Source organism: Contarinia nasturtii, unplaced genomic scaffold, assembly GCF_009176525.2.
Source record: "Contarinia nasturtii isolate CC-2019 unplaced genomic scaffold, AAFC_CNas_1.1 Cnas_scaffold_4311, whole genome shotgun sequence".
Classification (NCBI taxonomy): domain Eukaryota; kingdom Metazoa; phylum Arthropoda; class Insecta; order Diptera; family Cecidomyiidae; genus Contarinia; species Contarinia nasturtii.
Window position 1 is genome coordinate 2301148 of NW_022201606.1, and position 26432 is coordinate 2327579.

Sequence of the window (26432 nt, forward strand, 5' to 3'; positions counted from 1 at the left end):
AGTAATAAAGTCGCAATGTTTGATCCAGGCAGAGATAGATACTGCTTGACAAATGGTCTGTTGGTAGTATACTACAATAATATATTATTGTCTGTATACATGTTTGTATATTTAACGGAAATAATTTCGAATGCCAGAACTTCAAATTATTATTTACATTCCATCTCATATAATGGACTTACACAAGGAAACCAAAAAAAAAGAAGGAAATTCAACAGATTTAAATAGATTATAATTGACTAAATGTTCCATAGTTGTTAGTGATATGAATTAATTTCGTTTGAAATTCATCTATATTTTTGTTTAATAAATCAAAATAAAAAAGAATCCGAATTACTTTTTTGTTTGGATTTACATAAAAGTGCCTTAGCCAAACCGAACCAATACACTAAAATGAAATAAATGAATTTCGCAAAGAAACTCAAAATCCTAAACATTTATTAAGCTAAAATCAAGGTTGTGACTGTGATATCGATGCTTCAGTGCAATTGGCAATTTGGATAAAAATGTTGTCACTTCCATTGTGGTTCTACAGAATTTCAATGTACAGTATTTTTGTTTTTGTTCGTAAACATTTACTTGTGAATGGTACATATTTGGAGTCGATTTTCTTTCCAATCAAATCATGTTATTAGGCTATTTTGTATTTGTATTTATAATTGACTATAAATAAAATGAGACCATTTCTATAATATTAGATTCATTTTGATTACGGTTAATGAATACATAGTTAAAAAAAAAAATCTGGTGAGATTCTAGTAAATGTTCAATTGATTTGGGACTCTTTGAAATGTTACTCTCTAAGCTAAAATTGATAAAATTTTGAACGAACAAAATAAAATCGAAATTAAAATGAAAATGAACAAGGTACAGATAAGTGTTATATTCGTTTAAAAACTGATTGAACGGGATTCACTTTAGAATAGTGATGAATTTAATAAAATGGTTTACTTATTTTGGTTTCTTCTCTCTCTCTCTCATTGCAATACATATCTCGGTTTGAGTTTGTTTGATGCTGAACACTGTCTCAGCACATATTTTCGATGGCACTCATTGCAAATGATAAAACGCTGTCTAATTTCCACTTCATTTGATTCGTTGTTTGTCCCGCTGTTTGGTCTCTCTCTAATTTAAAATCTAACACGCATCTTGTGTTATGAAGATCCATCATTTGTTATGATTCGCGTGTTGTATAATTTGTTTTTGTTTTTTTCTTTGCTATTTGGCACGCATATCCTCGATTCGGTAAAGACAATTTTTCTGGATCTCTCGGTTGGTTTTATTTGTGTTTGCTTTGTGTCTTACTTATCTCTATGTAAATTATTAAATTTGTGTAGCTGCGCGCTTGCTTGTGGCATTCGTATTGAAAGTGTTAAAGATTGAATTAATGATTTTTTTTTTTGTGTTTTTTTTTTCTTGTTTTTCATTTCTTAATTTGTCTCGTGTTCAATTGTTTTGTTAATCTATGCATCACACATAGTTTCTAAAGTTTTTGTTCATTTCGATTGATCGTTTCGCGTTTAGACATACATTCCGTAGATGTTTGACCAATCAACATTTTGGAAACTGCTCATGTCTACATTTGGTATGCCATACGGGAATGGCTGAGCCATCTGAGCGGTGGCTGCCTGGGCCTGTGCCATGCCCGGTGGTTGATGAGTTTGTTGTGGTTGTTGTTGAACGTGAGCGGTTTGCGGTGCTACTGCCGCTGACGATGTGGCACCAGCATGAGGATGGCCTGTTGCGGCTGACGCAGCTCCCGTCGGCATTGGATATGGCGCATATCTTTTACAAAAAGAAGAGAAATTCAAAGTTTTGGAATCGTCGATCAAATCATTGATTTGTGTGGTTGTTCGTGTGTTAGTAATTACAATAAATACGATTAAAATGAAATGAGTGGGTGATGGTGTTAGTGAGCAAGATATAATTAGATCTGCATTCAAATGTATTTACATTGTCTACATAAAAAACATTTCATATAATTGTGCATTATCAATGTGTGTACTTACCTAAAACTATGTAACGGTGGATACGCGGAGAACACTTTACCAAAGTTGGCAGCAGCGGCATTTTGTTGAGCCTGCAAAGCAGCAACTTGAGCTGCCTGTGCCTGAGCTTGTACTACTTGCAGTTGAGTTGGATTGATCGCACTTGCGGCAGCAACTGGTCCAGCCATTTGGCCCATTTGGCTCATTTGGGTCATTTGGCTCATTTGGCTCATTTGAGTTTGTGGTACCATTCGAACGCCCAAACCGCCGAGCATAAAACGTTTCTGCAACAATTGTGCAGTCGGTGCGACTGATTCTTTCGGTTGAGCTTTCTTGCATTCGACTTTCTTATTTTTGATAGTATGAAAGTGAATTTCGCATACTCGATCGACAACATCCTCATTTTCAAATGTGACAAAACCAAAACCACGATGCCGTTTTGTTTGTTGATCCATTAACATCACAGTCTCTTCAACTTTACCGAATTGATTGAAGTAGGCTTTTACCTCATCGGATGATGTGTCTTGGCTAACGCCACCAACGAAAATCTTTTTCGTTTTATTCGATTGTTTCGGTCGATTTTTTGGTGTGGCATGCTTTGGATCGATTTTCTTTCCATCTAATGTGTGAATTGGCACTTTGAGAACATTTTCTACGCTACTAGGCTCTGAGAATGTGATAAAACCGAATCCACGGCTCCTCTGTTAATTAAAAACAAACAATGAAATCAGTTATTTTTTGCTATGTTTAAAATTACAAACTATAAAACACAATATGAGAAAAAAAAAAAAGCAAAAATGTTTACCTGTGTAACGGGATCTTTCATGATAAGAACATCTGTGACATTTCCGAACATTCCAAAATATTCTTTTAGTTTATCGGCCGATGTTTGCCAGCTTAGACCACCAACAAAGAGTTTTCCTGGTGCAGAGTCTGTGTTGTTTGGTGTCGATCGACCCGATGAACCTGAATGCGATGCAGTAGTTGTACCATTATTTATGGTCGTTGTAGTGGCTGTTGAGGCAACAGCAATGGCTGCATTTTGTGGTTGTTGCTGCTGTTGTTGTTGTTGTTGTTGTTGTGAGATGACCTGTTCATTTTTAATCACCGCAAGGGCATTATGCAAGTCATGTGAGATCAATGTGCCATTCTCGATGGTAGCGCTGTAAAAGGAAACAATAAATGTTCATTAGTTTTTTTTATCAAATTAGCGGTGGTGACAAGTCAAAATGTTGAATATATACTAAAAAAATCGAATGACGACATCATAGGGCTAATTTAATCGATTTGTCCGAAACATATTCTGGCACCCACACCAATAAATAACATTAACATTCAGTTTGCGTGTCTGTCCTCTATATTAATGCTGTGCCAAATTCTTTTTTTTTCCTCATTTGATATGACTCATTGAAATGCCATTGAAACGAGCAACGGGTTGGTGAATGGAAAAAGATTTGAACTATATATTGGTAATCGTGTTTGAGCGCGAAAGAATAACATAAGTAAAAAGACGCGGGGAAAAATATTGAAGCAAGTTCATTGTACGACCTTCAACTAGTGCCGAGTCTCGTGATTCAAAGTCAAAAACACAATAACCGTATGCAATAGACTAAGTGCATACAACTGCAATTATAATGTGGTCGCTGTTTCGGTTCAATGAATAAATTGTCTATGCCTATTTACAATAAAACGGAAAATTGGCTGAACATCAAAGAAGAAAAGAAAAAAAAACTGAGTTTATTCCAACTTATTTTTATTGTGTATGTATTGTGGGTGGTATAAACACATTTCTTCATTGCATATGTGCATCCCAGAGTATATTCATTGCTTGGATGACAAGCTTGATGGAAAATATTTTCATTATTATTTTCATATCCTTTCATAATTTCTCACATTTTTTGATAACACTGCGAACGCTCCATTATCATGTCGCTTACCATATTAAACAATAAAATAAGACTTGAATGAAATTCATGCCGAATAATTTGAGTTATTTTATTTTGATGCAACCATTATATGTTAAGGTACGTGTTCACAATATTCAACAAATTGAAATTGATTCAAAACCATTTCGGTAGTTGAGTAAATATTGAATTCACTCTGTTTAGTGTGTTTATTTCATAAATGAAGAAAAATTGCGCCTAAAGCGCAATGGAAACATGCATTGTGTTCACTATTGTAATCATTAAATCAACAAAATAAATCTCAGCAAATGTGAAATATGTGTGTACTCACTGAGAAATTCTCGGTGAATTTGTTCTCAAAGTCGAAACAAAAAAAAAAACTTGGAAAATAGTGGGAAAAAGAGAGCCAGAGATTTCATTGTACAATGCTATGTGTAGTTGAAATACGATGAGTAATGTTTGAATTTGTACAGCAAAAAGCAGAGCAAACAATGAAAAAAGCATGCAGAAAAAGCAAATGATGGTTTCAGGATGTTCATGCGTACATTCATGTGGAATAGTATTTGTTTTTTGGAAATTAGGATTTTTACGGTCGTTGACCCGCTCGTCATCCACTCATTGAATCGCATAATTTGGAGTACATTAGCGGCGTTTTGCCATTAAAATTCGTGAAAAATGTACCACAAAGAGTTGCCATTGAGCGAGGATATTACACAAGAAAAACGAATTATCGAAAAGAAGAAAAAAAGGGTATATTTGGCACATAAAACGATTTGAAACAAGAGAAGATTGACGTGTATCATGGGAGCATCAATTTTCAATTGCTTGAAATAACATTTTCTGCGAATCATTTGAAAATCCGGTTATTTTGAGCGTATTGAAGGCTGTGGCCATTCATTATTTTCCATTGAATACATATACCAAAATGAAAATGCCTTCATGTGTTAGTATTTGAGAGAAAATCTAATAAAACGTTTCAAAATGTTCGGTCGTGTGTTTTTTTTTTGTTCGTTCCCATTGCTTTCATATAGCGAAGGTGGCTAGAGTGCGCACACTCGGCAAATAACCGATGCAGAATGCGAATGCGTGTATCCCGAAAACTCGACATCATTATTTCTACTGTTACAGTTGCTCTTATCGGCATTTCTAACATACACACGACTCATTGGTGATTTAAAACGCCTTATTGATTTTCTAAAAGAAAGCAAGCGACAGCAAATGTCTGCACTGCGCAAACGTCAACAAATATCGTGCACATATTTAATAAATGTTACCGTATTCGTTACCGGAACGCATTCTGCAATGCCAGATACATTGGTTGATATCTCTTTTATTGTGGACTGTTCACCATTTATTTGCATTTGATGAAAAGGACAACCGTTCTCTTCTTCAATATCACGGCATTCGAAACGTTTTTGATAGGAGAACGGTTTTTTTAATGTGTAGGTGATGAAACACTCAGTACACATTGAACGTACTGAATGTACAGTGCACAGAAACAAAAATGGAAAGAAAAGTCCAAAAGTTCTATTAATTTAATTATGCAAATGCATAAACTTAACGTGAGTTTACTTTTTCGTCTTGTGTTCAACTCTCGCGACTTTTTACTCATATCAATTCATTAACATTTCATCATAAAATCAACATAGCTAATTTACTCTTTAATATTAATTTGAAAAGGACTCTCAAAAGCCAATAAATTAAACCTAATTTTCCAGCATTGAATATTTCGCATAAAATGTGGACAGTATAAAATAACCGTTATTCTTTATATATTATGGCTCCACATTGAATAGCCTACAAAAAGTACCATTTCAATATTCTGCTCTAAAATTTTCATTTGATTTTCTTCTTGGTGGCCATTTTCTTCCGTAGCCGAAATTTGACTCGAAGCCGTAATGACGTGTACGTGATGAGAAAAGCTGAGCAAAATTAGGTAAAATATGCACAAGCTGCCGTTGAAGTTTTTTCTCTTCGGTCATAATGACAAATAAAAATCTGTATCAGCGGCTACTCCGCTGTATGAAACAGAGTATCTTTTTTTTTCTAACGTTAAAATTTTTTCATGCTCATGCTATTGGTCTTGCTTCGTCTTTCCACACGAGAGTTTTGGTGCGCGTGTCCCTCTAACTGTGTGTGTGAAAATCGCGCTTGTGTGCGTGTATCATTTTTATGCTGAAATTGTAGCAAAACGTTAATCTTGTATGAAGCTGTCTCTTTCCTTCGCACGCATCGCATTGAAAGAAAACGCGCGCGAGACGGGGTGGTTGTCATGGCATCATACCGACTAGCTCGTATATTGTAAATTCAACCCTAGAGTCATTTCAGTTGGCTCGAAGTGCTTGTGCGTTATACATATCGTCAGTATTGGATCCGTTGCGATAGATTCACACTTGTATTTGAAAATTCTGCTCATTTCATTCAATTTAGTTATTGCAAAATATTAACATTTTAAAACTTGAGTTTGTTCATTTTGTGATTTCGATGAGAAAAAAAGCAACCAGAAATTGTTTAGTAGTGATTTAAAAGTTGAAATAAAAACGAATTGTTATCAAAAGTTGATAAGACCCACTTTGAAAGAGCAACAACAACACCGCAGAGTCCATTTGCATTTAAAACATCATACACATAGCTTGATAACAATTATATTGTCCTGTCACAGCATTAGTTTGAATTATATTAACTTTAATGTTGTTTCGGGACATTAACATTGTCTCAATGCTGATCATCATAATTGTCCAACATATGCAAGTTTCGCTTTTTTTCTCTCTCTCTCTCTGTATTTGTCTTTTATTTGCGTGCAAGTTAAAGTATATACCGTTTGAACTGTAGTGAACCGAAAGCGAAAAAGAAAAAAACTAATGTACAAGCGGAAAAATAGCATTCGAACAAAATAAAATACATTTTACTATGTAATAAAACTATACATTCGCGACACGAGCTCTCTAGCTAGTATTGATTAAACCGTAATTTCGTGGCTTTTCCATCTTACACGGGTTTTCGGTTCGTTCACTTGCTACAGCCGCCATTTTGTTTTCCATCGTATGGATTCTACGTGTACGGTACAAAGCGAAATAATTCGGTCGAAACCACGAAACAAATTTTCGCTTTGCAAGACATTTTTTTCGGACAAAATTTCGTCAATTTTCTCTGTTTTCTCAGTTTTACCTTGGAAAAATTGGTATTTTGGTTTTTAATTGGATACTTCATTACATTTTACAGTTTAAGTTTACTCGCAGTGTTTTCTTTCTGTTTTTTTCCTTTAATCATTTTTTGGGAGTGGAGAAGAACTGCGAATATAAGGATTTCGTTTTGCATGTCAGTTTCGTATAAAAACGAACAGTTTTCATGTTATGAATAGCATAAAAAAGTGATAAAAAACTTTCATTTACGACCCAAAAAAAATACATCACTTTGGCGGTTTTCTAATAATTTTCAATTTACGATAAAAAAAATTGGCAGGGGAATTATGCCACTCCCAAAGAAAAATGTATTCATTAAAAATCACTTATATTAGCAGACGTTTAATTAATGCAAAATGTACGTTTTTGTGTTTTGCCGCAACGCTGGCTGTGATTTTAAATTATTCAATTCATATGCAAAGGAAATGAGTTTCGCTTGAAAAACATGCGTTGATCCAGTTTTAGAATGGAAATAATTAGCCTGTACCTGTGACACACTTTACTTTCGACATTGAATGTTCACATCTATGACCCGAGCATAACTGGAATCTTGCCATAAAGTAGATAATGTGATGATAATAACCATGGCTCGCATGCAGTTAGTGTAAATAAGGGACCATTTTCGGCTCCCTATCACCGCTTTTATGCATTATTCTCTTCTACTGATGATGAATCGACCCTCTTTTTTCCTTTATCTTAATGTATAGAAACACATATGGCATTCGCATCTAAAACTAAAGAAATGAATCAAAGAGCATTGCAACAACTTCCTCGAAATATCGACCGATCTGTACCGTATCAAAAAATAGAATCCAGTTTTGCATACATCGAAGGGTACTGAACAATTACGGTATTGCATTTTGTTTCAAGGGATGAAGTAATCATTGACGATGCGGCGCGTGTTTGAGTTTGTTGTTCAGCCAACGTTACCGTTGGTTGGTTCTTCTGAATGAATTCAGAAAACGACATCAATGTTCCTTCCATTTCTAGTGTTATTTCTGTTTTTGATTTCAAAACAACGACCACGCTCTTGCTGCAAAAAAAATATTCTGTGAATGATGTGAATTCCCGCCGGGGGAATTTTCAGTATGATAAAAACGAAGAAATAGGAATAAAAGAGAGACTTTTTTCGGTTTGTTTATATTCACTTCAAAAATAGGGCTTAGAAAGCATTTTCTTGTGAATGCTTGTTTGTTACATAGGTACAGAAAGAGAGAGAGAGAGGCTACAGAATAAAAAAGTTTGCCTAACAAGCGAACGTTTACAAGATGATGAATTGAATCCTGGTAGCAGATACAATGGAATTCATGTTTTTATGTGACCCGCTTGCACGTTGTGTGTGTGACTGGCATCATTGATTAAATGTCCATAGCAACAACACACAAAAAAATGTCTTTAATGAAATGACACCGAATTTTTACCATCGTTCTGTGTTCCATCTTCATCGTTCATCATGCTTTTAGGCAGTTTGGCAAATGGAAAACTGCATCCACAATTATTATGGGAAATAAATCAAATTTTGATAGCAAGAAATTGATTCGAAACGATAACATGATAAACGATATTAAATTTGCGTAATACACCATGAAATATGCTATCGAAATAACTAAAATGGGGTTTAAATGATTTACAGCACACGTAAATGGAGAGAGAGAGAGATATTGACGACTCAAATTACGAAAAAATTTCAATTTTAAATAGCGACCAACTGAAATATTACATTCCATTCGCCATTCCATGGGTAATAAAATATATTGCCTAAGCGTTCAGTGCCGCATTTGAGTATGTGTGTATCAAATTTCCCGTCTATTAAATATTGCAGACACAATTTTCAGAACGACTCGAAGCAAAGGAATAGCATAAACTTCAACGACGCACGATGGCTTTGTCAATGGTGATAAACATGATCCAGTTGAGACATCATGCAAATTGTATGTGTCATAATGTTTATCAACACATTCACCGAATGAAACATGGAAAATGTTTCAGGTCTTGTTTTGCACACTCTAACTTTCGATGCATGCACACATATAAATCGTAGTGCAAAAGATACAAGTAAAAAAAAAACCAACATGTAACACATACAAGCACACAAAATACGGTCACAAGGATTTCGTGACACATGCATCGTTTTTGCTGTCACCATATACAGCAGTTTATCGGCCTTTTTGTTGAAATACTAGCTGCTGTTGCATACAAGTACTTTACCCATGTCATTTGCAACGACACGAATGCACGGAAATTGAATTATTCGAACTACCTTTGTGATTTCAATATACAGTTTACATTTATAATATTTATGTTCAACAACTTTATTAAAAAATTTCATTTAAGAAAAATGTAATTTTTTTAACGAGTAGGTTAATTGACCTTTGACCTCTACATCGGTACCACCAAGGTGAAAGTGGATTTGATTTCCATCTTTCTTCTTCGAAATTACTTTCTTTCATCTTATTTAATCAACTTTCTTGTGAAGGGCGAATGTAAAGCGATTCAATGCGACAAAGTAAATTTAATCATTGCAAGGATGGAATGAACGCAAACAGATTTCACTAAGCATCAGCAACAATTCATACGAAGGCTCTCTTCGTCGAATGGGATACAACTATTTCCGGATCTTGTTTAGAAAAGAAAATTAATAAAATTCAATCAAGAGATTTTTCCGTATCATAGTTGCAAAAAAGTGATTTACTCTTACATGAATATTCTTTTTTTCAGAAGAAGGATCTTTTTATTAAATAGAAAAAAATAGTTTATTTTTTTTCCATTGCAGAAAGTCAAAGAGATGTCAATCAACACAATCACTGGTAGTTTCTATGTGAACAAGGAACTCTGAATCGTTTGAAGGGTTATCGTACTATTATTATTTCATTTCATTTATATATGAGTGTTTTTATTTCATTTTTTTCGCGGGAAATTCCAACTGAAACGCTTAGTACTATCCAGTTTCGATTGAACAAAAAAGAGCTGAGTTCTGGGAGAAGGGTTTGCATTTAGCGTTGAACCAGAAAAAATCCAAAAAGAAATATATACATATTCAAAGCTCAATTTCATCGTAAAATGATAAACACATTCATGTAGAATATTTTTAGTATTATAAAATGTTAAACAAAAAGAGTGAAATAAAAAACGATTCTGATGAGAATAAACAATTTTTTTTCATTAAAATTGATAAAAAAAATAAAAAACTTTAAAAAATGTTTCCGATTGTTCGAAGTCGGCTTCTCGAGTTATCTTGTATTCAATGTGGAAATATTTTTCACTTCAATCTCATGGGAGATTTGCGATGAGCATTTTAAAATATGTAGGAGATGAAAGGAAGGAAAACAGTTATCATGAATGTAATTCGATTAATAATAATCAACATATATAAATCCTTACTCACGAAACGCAATCAACACCTAATCCTGTTTTCTTCGCACATTCATCGAATGGCGACGCGTAAAACGCATACACAGATTTCTTGCAATTCTTCTATGCCCGCATAGTCTTGTATGTGAAAGAATCAGTGTGATAATGATTTTAAAATTCCCATCCTAGCACCGGATAACGCATAAAACTCATCCTGATTGACTTTCTATTTTCATTCAACTACCGCTTGCGATAGAAAACTTCATGAATGTGTCGAAACAAATTTATCTTCTTTTTTTTGAAACCGAGAAACTTTTATCGGCATCAAATTCATATGTAAATATATGCATATCGCAAATAAAACTGGAACATTGTGCTGTAATAATGATGTCCAATAAAGTGAAAAAATGACTCGATTATTTGGTCATTGTTAGGCCCATTTTTCACTTATATGCCATTAGATATTCAGTTTCCAGTTGAAGCATATCGATTTTTTTCGTCCTCCCGAAAGATTTCATTTCCATTGTTGGGCAAGCATTTTTGGAAATTGGGCGGCAAAATGATTCGTACATTTGCCAACAGATTGCTTTCGCTTAAGTTGCAAGGAAAATATCCCAAACGAATTGAACAGGAAACATTTTCATTGCAACATAGTCACGCCATCTACTGTTGAATGGTGGAAGAAATCCACGCGAATTTTTAACAGTGGAGCAGGTTTTTAGAAATTCTATGCGTTCGTTTGTCGGCGATGTGAAATGGATGTAGGGGTAAAAGTTGTTCTGTTCAATATCGACCACCATGGCTGTAAGTGATGGCAATTTAGTTGTCAACATTCGGTTCGGGTGTAAAGTACGCCAGTGAGAATTGTGGGAACCGCAAAAATGACGCTATGCTTGAATAAAAAACGCAAATAAGCAATAACAGAGACTTATTGCCTTATCAGAAGAAGCATGTTATGATACGGTTATGTATCAAAGAGGAAAATGGTGCAAAGCGTAGAAGGCGAAGTACGGTTTTGGATATTCTCTGTATGTCGTTTCAATTCGATGGCAATGATAGTGGCACGAATATCCGAAAGCTAGTCGTCGAATCAATATCACGTTGGAAAAACAAAAGGGGAAATTGATGGTGAATTGGATACATCGAAGTAAAAACAAAATAAAAAAAACACCGTAATTTTGTTATCTTCTCATATGAAAAGCGTTTGATTAATCGCCATGAATATCAGAAAAAGAGTGGAAAATGGAAGAAGTAGCATGTTTAATCATCGAATAACATCATTTTGAAATCAAATCCTCGTCCTTAACTAGCTGACGTTGACGAAGCACTTATTGTTGTACTCCAAAAAATGTATTTTTTTTTTTTGTCTAAATCTAAAACAATATTGCGCCAAGAGATACACGATTTTGATAAAAGGAAAGCTATTTTTCGATTTTGTGTATCACGGTAACGAACAACGTCAATCAATAAAAAATTGAATCATTTTGAATTGAACAAGGCGAAGGATGTGCGTTGGTTGATTATAATTTAATGATATTTTTTCTTTCGTGAAAATCATGCTCAAGCTATAAAATGTGTTTAAAGGGATAAAAACGAGCATTTGACAGCAAAAAGTGCTATTATATTCTTTTTCTCAGTATTCACTTTCAAAGGAATCTCAACTCATTGATATATGAACTTTTTTTCTTGAAAAAAAAAAATTCTTTTATAATAATAGATTGAAAAAAAAATCACTTGAAATCATGTGACGATACTAGAGTATTGAATTGCTTAAACAAAACATACTATCACTTTCAGCCCATTCGCATCGATTCTTTTGTGTACGCAGGAAATGGTATTTAGCGAGCAGCAAAATCAAATACCATTAAACCTATATCCTGTATTCTATTAAGAGTTCGTGAGGGACTATGTCTAAATTGCTATCTCATTAAAGTAACCCCGAGAACGGTATGAGAAATGCGCGATGAAAAGAAAATCTACAGCAATACATTTTCGCCTTGAAACATAATACGCATTAAAATGAAGAAGAATGGAATGCTTCCGTTGAGCATTTATCTGTGGAATATCCGACCCGCATAGAAAAGAATTTTGATACGTTTCATGATGCTCACAATAAAAAAAAATCATTTATTTCCAAATAATTAACAATCTTCAATTATCTTTTTCATCTCAGCGATTTTTAAGCAAAAATTACATTCGCGAAATTCATTCATTTGGCATTTTTTTATCGACAGTAAATGTGACTATTGATTTCTCGCGCCCCTATCCATTTCGTATGTTGTTTCAAACACTTTTCATTATCATCATTTCAAAATCAAATTAACAACATCACGTTCCCTAATTTCTTGACATTGTTGTTTGTGTTGATCTGTAGTGGTTTGGCACCCATACAGTCTTTTACTTCTATTTGATTTTCTGTATACGTTTAATGGAACACAAACTGTGGGAATTTTTTCCACGAAAAGTAAATCATTTTTTTTTTTTGCTCTTGTGTAATTAGTACTGACCGAATATAAAAACCAAAAGCCAAGAGCACATTGTGACTGTAAACGTGAAGTCAAATAAATCTCGCCTTCCGCACGTTTTTGTTGTTCGTTGTGAGCAACGTCGAGAAAGTGTAATTAACAACACTAAAAATTTGATGAGGCTTGTCGACAACAACCAAAGTTTAATTATAAAAACCATTCACATTCAATTTATTAAATTGTCGAATTGTAAAAAATATATATATCAACGATATATTTCTCGCGGCAATTTCTCAGTTCCATAATTATTTGGTTTCTTCTTTCGCTTCGGTTGTATCGTATTTTGGATAAAATCTTTTGAAAATTAATTGAACTAGTGTTTACATGCGTGAAACAAGTTCTAAAAGTGGAAAAATTAATGTTGGTACATGAAATGACATCAACTAAACGAAAAAAAAAAAAAAATTGGACGCACCATAAATAAAGTTGTGTTTTTATCTAGTTCGTTTGCGCTGCTAATGGGCAAAATGAAATTTGAAATTCGAAGAGGAAAAAAACTCCATATATTCGAACTGAACCTGACAACCAATTAATTATAAATCAAATACTGTCTGTTAAGACTTAGTTTTTTGCAATTTAACCATTTTCACTATTTCAATCATTTTCTTTTGCTGTTCTTAGACATTAGTCGTTGCCAAAGTTTTTTGTCGTGTGATCAAATGGAGATGCTCCACAAATGGAAAATTCGGATATGTCACACAACAAATTGGCCCAGTACGCACAAAAACGCGAAAGAAAATGATGCGAAAGCAGAAATTGAGAAAGCCGATAAAGTGATATGTTTTCTTGGCGACACAGAATTAATAAGAAGGCTTTTGCGAATATTCGAATATTTGTCGAATCTGTTAATTAAAATATAACAGTCACAAAAGTTTCGGTTTCCTCATTGACATTTTATTCGAATTCGGTATCATGATCTACGCTGATTAATCTAAATGACAGAAGGTAGGAGTGATAATATATATGTTTGTGTTTAAAATTGAACAAATAAATGTATTTCAGAATACAGTTTTAATCAGCGATAATGAATTTATAGTCAAATTTCAGAGCGATTGTTGAATTTTCACGGAAATATCAATGAAATTAAAATAAAAATATTTTCTTTTGTTCGACAACTTTGTCTATCAGAAGGTTCGTGTCGAACATTGTTCGTACTCATGATGATTGCAATTTTATTTATATATAAATAGGTTGAAAATAGAATTAATGATTGGAACGAATGAAACGTGCTTAACAATTCTTTTTTCCATTCGAGAGGACCAACATTTTTTTCATTTGAGTATGACTAGAGAGTAGTTTTCGTCTTTATTCGTAAGAGGGAAATATGTATTTGAAGTGAGCTTGAGTGAGAAAGAAAACTTGATTTCTGAACAAAGCTAAATTTGGATTGGCTTTTATTCGTATCCACTTCCATTCTCAAGAATCTCAACAAACAAAAGTGTACGTTTTTCAAAAGTTGAATAAATCAATTTGAAAAGAAATTGCAGAAGATGTCCAAGATTGTAGCTGACTGAAATATGAATAATCTATTTTCCCCCTCTCTCTCTCTCTCTGCTGTTTTTATTAAATTTTATTATATTATGTAGTATTTAAATACTACAAAGTTGCATGCCATGCAATATTGTTTATGCAATGAGCACAAAAAGATAACAAGGAAAACGAATCCTCTTGTTCAAAAGAATAAATGATAAAATTTATTAAAATATGGATGCGATAGCTTTCATTATTACTAATGCATCATATTGTGCAAAAATGAGAAAGCAAGAAAACTCTCAAATGAAAATGAAGGATCCAAAAAAAGTCACAGCCGAGGGTGAGAAGAATAAAGAGAGAAAAAAAAGAATGTAACAATAATGAATGATAGAAATGGCAACGTCATCAAGTCTGCCCTGGTTTGTCGTTGGCTTCTGTGGTGGTTTTTGGCATTGTTGAATGGAAACGAGCAGCAGCCGTTTTTCCTTGCTCTCTTTTTTCTCTCTCTTCTTTCTAAGGACTTTCTTTTATTATCATGTTTATTGTTTTATTTATCAATCAGCTTGAAGCATCGTACGAAATGTGGTTGTCTATTCTATTATTCATGTTGAACGCGTCCCAAAAGTATGGACTGAGAAAAAAATATTAAATATGTAACATAAGTGGTGCTTTCCATTATGAACAACGTCTCTGTCGATTTTTTTTCCTTTTCGTCATCAGACGGAATCGTGAAAAAGTGTTTCCGTTGGCAATGATTCTTTGGAAAAATAAAAAATGAACAAAAAGAATGCAAATCAGCATCAAAGAACAAACAGAAAAACAACACGCTCTATATCTTCAATGCCATGAAAAGCAGTAATGTTTGCGATCTCCACTCGAGAATCATGAATTTCAGCAACGACACGCACATTTCCATTCCGCACATCAAATTACTTGGCCCGAGCAGTTGAAGTTGTTTGACATTCAATCTTATTTTGCATATTCAAATGATTAAATACTTGTTGGTATTGCTTTTTGCGCTGACGTTTGCAAGCGGATTAACAAAAATGATAACTGTTGAAAAACGGGACGACCGAATGTGATGAGAATGAAAGAATGGAAATAAATGTGACAACATGTTATATCTTCATTTGGTTTTTATGCAATCGATTTGACGTTTGAATGGATTCATTCGGTTATATGCGCCCGAAATCAATTCGATTCGAGCATCTCATTTTATTTGTAATTCCAACATGCATTCACATCAACTTTGATAATGATGCAATGTTTGGTGTGTATCCCTCTATGACAATGCATGACGGAGTTGAAATCCATTTGCATGACAACAAAAAACGTTGACATAAAAATGTCAACACGGTAAGGTCGATATGCATCGTATGCATTTTTCCAAATCTCGAGCACAAAAGCCACATACGCAAATATTTGAATGGTACTCAAATCGATTGGACGTCTATTATTATTTGGCATTTTATTGAAAAGTTCTGAATTTTTCTCGTTCGATGAACATTAAGCAGCACACATTTATTTATCTTGGCTATTGCAACACACTATAGATACTGTTAAGCCATTTGTTTACTTTCATTTCCATTTCCAATTCGATTTTATATTTTAAAATCGATTGTAATGATATGGTTGCAGGATATTGCTTTGACTGACTCAACAATAACGAGCATCCAGTTGAATGCATTTGCAATGAAACAAACGATAATATCAGATATATTTTTTTTCACCACGTAAATGTCTATCAGATCGCTATTTGCTTCAAGAGGAAAATGAATGTTGGTGAGTGAAATGAAATTATCAAAGTTTTTTTTAAATTTCTTTGATGTTCATTACTATCATAAATTGAGATCCACAAGTATGGGTGCTGCGATGCTTTTACATCGTTCGTTCGAACATTATTCGAGAATGCATTGTACGTAGAATGTAAAATCGAAATTCCTTTGAGTTTTTGTTTAAAATATAATTTTAATATTATTGCCCAGATAGCTTTGGCATAATAGCACAGGCATTCTACACGAAGAATTTCGATTAAATGTAAAATAAATATGATGAATAAATTGTTTTTGCCCGATATGAATTGAGTCGGTTGTGATTTATTGATGTTTGACCTACTTTATTCCATGTGCAATGCTTTTGACAATGAAATACATGATCTTCAATTTTATCTCGATGTGCTTCCATTCCATTAACGATTGCCATCCTCTTATAAGATATATCATGCATAGACATTTTCAATCATTCTTTATGAATATAAAATGGATGTGATTTGAAATTCAAATGATGGTGTCAGTATATCAAATGCATTACATTTTATGAAAACCTATGTTGCCTACGATTGAAATGTGTTATAACTTAATATGGAAAGTTGTTATAGTTTCATTTTTGAGAGCCTCCAAATGGCATTTCCTTTTATCTTGAGAGGATTCAAATTGATTGCAAATAATGCATCGAATACTACATAAATTACGTAAATTTTCGATTCGAATGAAATTAGTTACAACATTCAAGGGCAATCTCTAGTCACATTAACCATGTAAATTTGGGTCAACTAAAGCTTTTCCACTCTCTTTATCTCATTGTGCCTGCCTATTCATTGGATTGTGTTCAAAGCATGTGCTTGTACCTAACAGAAGTCTTTAACGTTCGTTTGCAGTAATTTTGGGTGGTAGGACTCAACTTTCGTTTCCGTAAACAACCTACGTCATTCCACGGAGTTAAAATCACTTATACCAAACACTTTTTCGCATATTCCATTTGAACAAGAGAACATATTTCATTCAATAAATAAGAATGAAAGTAGGAATATGGTGGATTAAATGGTTTGCAAAACATTATGCGCACACAGCACCGAATATTTTGTGCGAACATTACCGTGTGTGTTAAATTATCTTGGGTGAATTTGATGGAAATTTTTCTGTTTGCAAATATTGTTATTAAATACGAGCAGAGTAAATATGTTCGACGGCTTTGCAATGTCTGTTTGTGCGAGGGTATTTCGTGTATTAAAAGGGTATAATTACATGTATGTATAAATTGTGATGCGTATTTAAGATATGTGTGTATGCGAAAAATACTTTCCATTCTGTCGATAATAATTCATATACGGGATTATTCAGCGAATGGTCCTTCGCACTGTCGTGATAATAAATTCTCCATAATTCTTAGCTTTAGCATAATTCTTAATTTAAGCTTTAATACTTCACACATTCATTTTTGTCATGTTTACATTTCGTTCCGATAATTCTCTCGTTGCTTTACGACCACTTTTGCTTTCCACTTAAACCAAAATCCAATTTATTTTTCGGCATAGTTCAATTTTAATCGACTTTACCCGGCCAATGTGTGTTTGCATCAAAAAATAATTTGTTCACAACATAGAAAAACAAAATGTTAAACGAATTTTCACAAACAGAGAAACCCCAAAAAAGGAGCAGCCAAACCTTAAATATGTTTTATTATTTATTGTGAACCAACTGTCTATTCCCCGTGGATTTTAGCACAGAGAAGCTCAGGTAATTATGCTATTTTGAATTGCGTCAATTCATTGGCGTGTAGATACGATAAACCGATTGCTATTTCAAAATACCAAAATTCAGTTAGTTTACCGAAGGTCGAAATAACATTTGAATGTTTAAAACAAAATCGATTAAAATGCCAACCATTTCATCAGCTACTTCTGATTGGGGGGATAAGTATTTTTCAACTCCTCATAATCGCATTTGTTCCTCAGCGATGCATGTTCACGAATGGATTTTTTTTGTTTGGATGGCTGGATGCAAAGAAAAATGTATTCGTAAAATCGTATTTGGCGTGAGGTTATTTGCATTTTTTCACGTTATAAATTTGAACCATAGAATGAAAATACCGTACAGATTATCAACTGGTATTGTTAGACGCATCAATTCACACGAGGATTCTGTGTATTTGTTTTGTTTTATAAAAAATGGCTCGTTTACATCCAATACAACTTACAACATGAATGAATTCAAATGAATGTGCAATGAGTGCGATTTCGCGTATTTTCGATTGTTTATACACACCTGAAACGAGATGAAAAAAAAAATGTTTTATTTAATTTGATTATTCCCATGAAGTGAATGAAATTCATCTGAATTTCAATTTAAAATATAACTAACTATTCAACGCGTGTCCTACAATAATCACACAAAACCACTGAAACGTATATGCAAGTTGTTCAATAAAATAAAGCTTTGTTTAAAAAAAAAGCACGAGAAATAGCGCACCAATAAAAGCAAAACTGACTGCTTTTCATTAATTTAATTCGTTATTATGCATTAGTTTTGAGTTCGAAAATTCACAACAGTTTGTCTGAACTTTTTTCCACAGTTATCATAATAATTTATTCGTATCTGTTGAAATTGCAATGGATTTCCCTGACAACCGTACCGTAGCTAAAAACGCTGATGCACCATAAAGTGTTTGCCTTAAGCTTAGCTCGTAAATGAGAAATTGAGTCAGGAGTGTTGCGGGGGCTGTATAAAAAATGAAGTTCGAGCACTGGCAAAACAAAACACAAATTATGATAAAAGTAGAAAAAGTTTTTCGGAATGATTTTGTTCGGTTGGTGCGCTTCGTTAGTTTGCGTGTTGGTTTCGCTGTCCAAATTGCACATGGGACCAATTCCCATTTTATTTTCTACAAAAGTGTGTTATACAAAGCCAACCAAGCAAGAAAACGTATGTTGAAGAATTGCTATTGCTTCATCATATTTGTTGCTGTTGTTATTGTTGGCTCTGCTTCGCCAAGTGGTTGCATCGATATTCATAACTTTGTTATGCTGCTTATGGTGTCACAATGCATTTGGCTTTGCCAATATAATCCAGCACATAATTTCAAATTATTTTCGGGCTTTATCTAGAATCCGCCGAGGTATAGTTGCCAAAATTCAAATCGCTTTTCACTTCGAATGAATATTGCATCAACACTGTCCGTGTCGATGTCGAATTAAGTACTTTCTAACATTTCAAAAAGAAAAGTTTTTACAGCATAGCAAAATAAACAGGAAACTTAAAGTGAAATTTGATCAACCAGTGTCCAAGTTTGCTACACTAAAATCTAATTGAGAAACTTGCTCCCTCTCGAGCAAATGCCAGTTCCGGTTTTATTCGAAAACGACGACTCACAATTACATGAAATAATCATTTATGTAAATCATTCTTCAATTATATTTGTCCTGTTAAGTAAATCCCCAAGTGAATTGAAGAAGAAGCGAATCGAGGGTGTACGAAATGTATTATAATTGGAAAGTACGTTTTATTGTTTCGTTTTGGCGGATCCCAAACGGGATTTCCAAACTATAATAGTTTTAATAGAGCAGCTGCGAAAGCTTTTTTGCCCACCAAAGGTTTGGTCCACAAGCTTTTTTGATGTGGGAGACGGAGGGAGAGATAGAGTTTTCAACTGAATAAGGAAAGCGAAGTGGTTTCCGATGGAATGGTAAAATGTCATGCGCAAATAAATCGAAACTACAATAATAATAATTGGTAGTTTAAAAAATGCAAACAAAACGAAGAAATTGTAAGACTTAGACTTCTCAACAAGTTTTACGAGCCACGAATGACTTAAAGTGTCTAACATTGTGGGAAAATCCGAATGAATAAAAGCAGCACCGTCTAGGTATAACGAGCGTTATTGTCCTCTTAAATTGAGACATAAATATTTTGTATTACATTCCGAATAGGGTGGCAACTTGACAAGTCCTCTTTCGACGACGCACTCATTTCTGATGATTCTTTTTCCCAATCAATTTATTGGTGTTGTCGTAGACTGTAGATTGAATCGAAGCCACTTGAAATCCCTTAAATTAACTATTGATGAGATGGAATGTAATCGTAATGCTATTTTCATTTGTGGGATTTCAGCGAGAATAGCCGATTTCCAGTTTAAAATCGAAGATTTGGCAGCATTTATTGCTTTTGCCATTGAGAATTACAAGTGATTAGCTTGTACTTCAATAAATACACAAAAAAAAAATCAAATAAGAAGAACCAATTACGGTGGATCTGAACAAGCGGCTATTGTGACGGCTAATTATTGCACGTAATAAAAGAAACGACAAATATTGAATCAAGATTTAATGTTTCGACGAATGAGCTTATGAACGAAAAGGGAAACATTTCAAGTTGTCGAACGATTAAAAATAGAAGTCCGATGTTGTTAATCGTGTCGTGAAAAAAAAATGTGTAACTATAAATCGATATTAATTGTTATCAATTTTTCCCCGTAAACAATGTTGCCATTAAAACATAAAGTTCCCGTAAAAGGTCAAAGAGCATCATAACGTTGACAAGGCAATATCAATAAGACAAAGGGGTACTAAAATACATTGCATTAGAGTGGGAGTTGGTCACATTAAATAAAACACAATGCAAACAATTTGTCGAAAGAAGTGTAAATCGAATTTATGAAATATTTCGTTTGAAGCCGTATTTTTCGTGTGTCAACATCACAATTCGAGCAGAATAAAAAAAGACGAACGAATAAACACACATACACAAACTGGCGCCATTACAAAAACTGATCAATTCCATTTTACGTAGTTTTGTATCTTGAAACCGAATAGAAAAGCAATTTTCCGTTTTTTGAATTGAATTCCTTGGCCGACAAACTGCCACACATTTTGTGGATGCCATTTGCTTTGGCTCGAAAAATCGATATCGAATTGATATAACTGGTGGATACATTCAGTCAGCAAAAGTAATATTTATTTATACAATATGCTGAAGCTGATACAACGATATAAAGCAGCTACCCGAACGAAATTATTTTATTCAATGCAATCGATAATACCCTCCATTTACGATAAGCGAATTTTATCAATTCAACCATCGTTCAACGTTTGTTTATTTTATTTGGATCATGGAAATTTAAAATGAAATTAAATTTAATGAAATGATGTATTGTTTGGCCATTATTTTTCATTTGAATCGGTTACTTTTGCAATGGTTATGTTATAATAGATTCGTCCTCAATAATATCCTTGAATGTTGTTGTTATCATCGGAACACAAGCGCAACGGAGAAGTTTCATAAAATGTTCATTTCACATTGCAAGTATTATGCTTTTTCCGTTTGTCTTTCGTAGTTATTTGATACGTTCAGCTTCAAAGTACGATTTGAACGGCTTCCTCATTCCGTATGGCATGGAATTTATGCGAATATCGTTGAAATCACTATCTATTGGAATATGAGAAAGCAAACTCGAAATGAGTAACAAATGCACAAAGTTTTCGAAAGAAACCGACCGACAAAAAGCAACAATATTTCGCATGAAAATTATTCTCTCTATTCGGATTGGAAACGGACGACTCAAACTGAATTTATCCGATTACCAACAAAACCTCTTTATGGCTCGTTATGACCAAGAAAACTAAAAGTCGAAACGCACATGTGCTGGCTTCCGATTATAACTAATACCAACTTCGCTTATAGGAAACTTTTTTGCTCACAATTCACAATTCAAAGCAAAACTGCGCCATTTGAATGAAAATGAGCTAGATTTTATGCCATTAAATCAATAGGTGATGATTTCGGGGAAATTTTCAATCTACGCCAACATAAGAGAGATGAATAATGCTTGCAATTGAATCATAAGATTAAATTTTATTTTGGAAATGAGGAAAAAATAAAACATGGAGAGTGAACTGAGCTAAAAAATAATCTGCAAAAATGTTGCAGAATTATCCTCAACCTGAAATCCGTATTTAACCACGTCATAATCACTTTAAATACCATCAGGCAATTTGATAATTTAATACAAACAATCTATTATTAGGTGGTATCTAAACTATTTACAGAATTTGAATTATGTAGGATGCGTCCGGTTAATGCTATATATGACCCAATTTTGAGTACAATATTTATAAATTACAAATCAATTCCGATGTTAATCTCTTACAGTTTTATACAGCTCACGGGTGATAAGCCCTCTAGCACTTTTAGATGAGCACATAACGTAATGGTATCGAAGCATATATTGTGTGGGCAAATTTAAATCCATTGAACCGTTTGTTTTAGTTTGGCTAAACTTGAACGCAAATATTTGACACTTTTGCTCTGAAATAAAAGAAGAATGGCTCTCTGACCACATTGGCTTATGCAAAAAGACGATCAAAGCAGAAAAAAAATATTTGAATTTTACTTGTACAAGCATAACAAGCGCCAAATGGTCAAATTTAATTTTCATTTCAGTATAACAACTTAAATATAGTCACACGACTCGTTCATTTGGCCGACATGTTCTCTAATCTAATTTTTGGGGCGAACTTTTTGAAGTTTTCAATGTGAATAAGTTATAAATAAAGTTTTATGTGGTAATACTTGTCAGAATTCAATTCGGCAGAAAGGTGACTAATAGTTTGACAGAATATCCAATGCGTTTGGCTATCGTATGCGACAACAACACGACACAAAAGTGGAAAATTTAAATATACCAACTAAACGATGTTATTAATGAGCCCGATGTCATGGCGTGAGACCGTACGTCGTGTGCTCGATGTATCGTGTGTGTGCCACATACAATGTGTGGGTTCTCAGTACTCATTCTATACATGTTTCATTCGATTTTTCTTTTATTAGTTTTTAATCATTCAAACATTCGATCGATATTCGGAGAATTTGTATTGATTCTCTAAGAAAACGCCGATTTGTTTTAGTAAATTATACATTATAGTGAAATGGTGTCTGTAATATATGAAGCAGTTTTATAAACGAACATTTTTCGACATGTTAAAAGATAGAGTTTCATCCCCAAAATAATTTAAACACTATAATCAACGCAGCTTATTCACTCTTTGTTTCGAAATAAATATTCTCCAAAGTATTCATAAATAAATTACCAAGCATGAATAAATACGTATGAAACATTCTGTCGAGTTTTCAAACTATGTTGCCCAATGGTATTTTGTATGTTCTAGAATACTGCTCGAAAATAGTAGATCATGCGAACTTGAATTTTGAGTGTAATTATTTGAGAATATTTCAAGCGTCACTATAGTGACTGTCCAACAACAAAGGAACATTTTTCTCTCACGAAAACAAGTTGAAATGAGACAATCAATTAATAAAAACGTAACGTTGCTCAAATGCCATACATTTTCGGCATGTTAATCAAATGCTTTGGTTGGCATTTGACTTTGGGCCAAAACGAAACAACATTTGTCGGACTCAAGTAGTGAGACTTGTGGTGAGAATAGAAATGACGTCATTCTCGGGCAATTGATTTAAATGCTTCATTGCATTGGATGAGTGCATCACAACAGTGAAATAGAATACACACAGTGATAGAATCGGTTTTTGTGTTCTATTCAATGTTATTTAACATATGAGCATTTCTACCCATTACTTCTCTCTTTGCGCTCACAATTCACAATCATTGAAATGTTCAAAACCAAAAACTGAGCGGCAATAAGTTTGTCAAGAATCGGTATGTTGCGACGAATCGAGTTTTCATTGAGCGCTACGTTCGATACACATAAATATGCGTATACAAATCGATTTATTTAAGTAATTAATTCAATTGAAGACAAATAGATGTCAGTATAAATATGTCTATAGATATGCTCAAAGTTGTGCTTAATTTGGACGAGTATTTGCAATTTGAAATGCAAATTTGAATCAACGCACCGAAATAGATATTTGACATAAGTGCATGACGCATATGAAATTCATTAGGGTCCCTTCGACTCGTTTGCTAAGTGAAATACCATTCGCATATTATAAATTATTTGGCAACGCATCAAAAACATATAATCATTAACGACTGTTTACGTTGACGAAGTTTGATACTTTGTATCAACCAAACCAAGCTAATTGATAAATTCTTATCGAGAATGAATTGCGAAATAGGAAATTGGATTTCGTGAGATGTGAAGCGTATACATGCAATCGATGACATCGATCAAATTAAATCAAAAAATGATACGTATGTTATATAAAAGATGATCCAGCTTGAATATTTCATGTTAAATGAAAATTATAGTTTTGTAATCCGAGTCAATACTCATGCATAATAATCTGATTAAATTTTCAGCATTTATGCAATGATTCGATTTCGATTCAGTTCGTTAGCGTTGCGTAATCAAATTCAAAATAGAATGTTTTTCTGATTAAACTTTTCTCCCGATAAAAACCGTACGCCAACTGATACATTTCCATTTACGGAGCAAATGTATGAATTTACGAGGAATTCGTTAAAAATTTAAATCACGTTTTCGAGTAATTGCTACTAAAATAATTAAATTTAATGTGCAATTCATAAATTCACATTTTAAAACTGTTCTATAATCAAATGTCGAGCGAATTCGTTGCGTTAATATTTACATATTATCAATTCGTGCTTGTTGTGAACATAAACGATTATGATTTATGCCAATCGAATATTTGCAAAATTCTAGAAAAAGAAGAATGTTATACTGCGACGAAATATTCAAGTTGCTTTGAAAAATAAATTGAACCAATAGCAAAATACATTTTTCGAGAAAAAAAAGAAGACATTCAAAGTCTCATGCTAAAGGGAAATTGCCGAACGAAGAAATATTCTATGTAATAAAGAATGATTTATAAATAAATGTGTATGTATGTGTGTTTCTTTAGGCGAAAAATCTTTTGCTTTCCGAAAAAAAAAACGATGAAAAATAGAATAGCAAAAACAGCACTACACTGACAGCAAAATAAGCTGTTACTGTAGAAAAAATAATGAGCTGTGACATGCAAACATAATGTTGTTTATCTTCTTTCTTCGGTTGGTTATACTTTACACTCGTTTCTTGCCAATTTTTATTCTTGGTTCTGTGATTTTTCTTTTGAGCCGCGCATATACATATTTCTCATCCATTGCTTTATCTAATCTTTTTGTTTCATTGTTATTTACGCCGATTTAGATAAAAAAAAGAGAATGAATCGCATTTAAATGGAAAAATAAATATTGTATACCAGCATCTTTGAGCCTCTTTGTTACTTTTGGGATTGCCTGAAAATAGGATTGAAAAAAGTTTGCGGTATTCTTTTTGGAGAAAATCCAAAACAAAAAAAAATTGGGCGAAAGACACGGATTTTTGTGTATCATACGTAGCTATTTATTTTCGTACTCCTTAACAATTCAAAAATGGATTGGAAGTTGTTCACTCATACGTATCGGTATGGAATCTTCATGTCGGGTACCGTGACTTAGTTGACATTGTAAGGACTTACTTCAGTAAAATAACCTGCGAATATATTCAAAACAGAGACACAAGAGTGTTTATCTCTAGCCAAAAATCATATCTTTCACAATGTGCTGCATAAATATATTTTTTTTTGTTCTCATTCTGACCGCGCGCATTTTGGCACTGTCATTGATTCTCACATTTTCTCATGCAAAAAAATTTGCATATGCGAAACGTTGCATTCCCAAACAAATTCAATTGTATAAGACAATTTACAAAGAGAATTGAATGGAAAATTGCATCGTATAGTTTATAGCTTAGATGGAAATAAGGAAAAACTGCTTGACTTTGCTGTGCACCAAAATCCCTCAGCACACTCCAATTACATATTTTGAACGATGGAATCAACTGACTTTCGAAAACTAATTTCCATGCTTCTTTTCATCCGGAACTTTGGCAGCCATTTCGATATAGCATGTGTGCGAACATTTTGTTCCGATACCATTCACCGAATGGTACGTGATTTGTTATTCGTAATTCGATGTTGTTGTTTTGATGGGAATAAAAAACCAAACGAAAAATAAAAGAAAAAATTATGCAAATTGGAATAATATAGTTCTTGACATGAAATCAAACCGTGTGTACGATAGTGTACTAAGAAGAAATCGATTTTATACCGCTTGGCTACAACCTATAACGAAAATAAACTTCTGGCAATTTTGATCAAATCATCCCTTAAATTATTATTCCTTTTTTTCCATGTTTTTTTTTTTCATTCTACCTTGTTTTGCATTCAAGCGATATGGTAACGCAAGCAAATGTTTGAAAGCAACAAACTTTCA

General features: G+C 33.5%; 1 protein-coding gene and 1 long non-coding RNA gene across 2 annotated transcripts in view; one reads left to right on the top strand and one right to left on the bottom strand.

Moving 5' to 3' along the window:
* Positions 1-210: 210 nt before the first annotated feature.
* LOC116350827 (nuclear polyadenylated RNA-binding protein 4) overlaps positions 211-26432 on the bottom strand; it is a 105274-nt gene continuing 79052 nt past the window's right edge. The window contains exons 2-4 of the mRNA XM_031782797.1: positions 2794-3151; positions 2010-2689; positions 211-1785 (exon numbers count right to left, since the gene is read on the bottom strand). Of these exons, the coding sequence (XP_031638657.1) occupies positions 1521-1785; positions 2010-2689; positions 2794-3151 (1303 nt within the window). The 3' untranslated portion in view covers positions 211-1520. The remainder of the gene's footprint in view (positions 1786-2009; positions 2690-2793; positions 3152-26432) is intronic.
* On the top strand, positions 5362-10055 carry LOC116350829. The gene is made up of 3 exons (XR_004202055.1): positions 5362-5454; positions 5768-5828; positions 9848-10055. It is a non-coding gene; the product is annotated as an uncharacterized LOC116350829 (long non-coding RNA).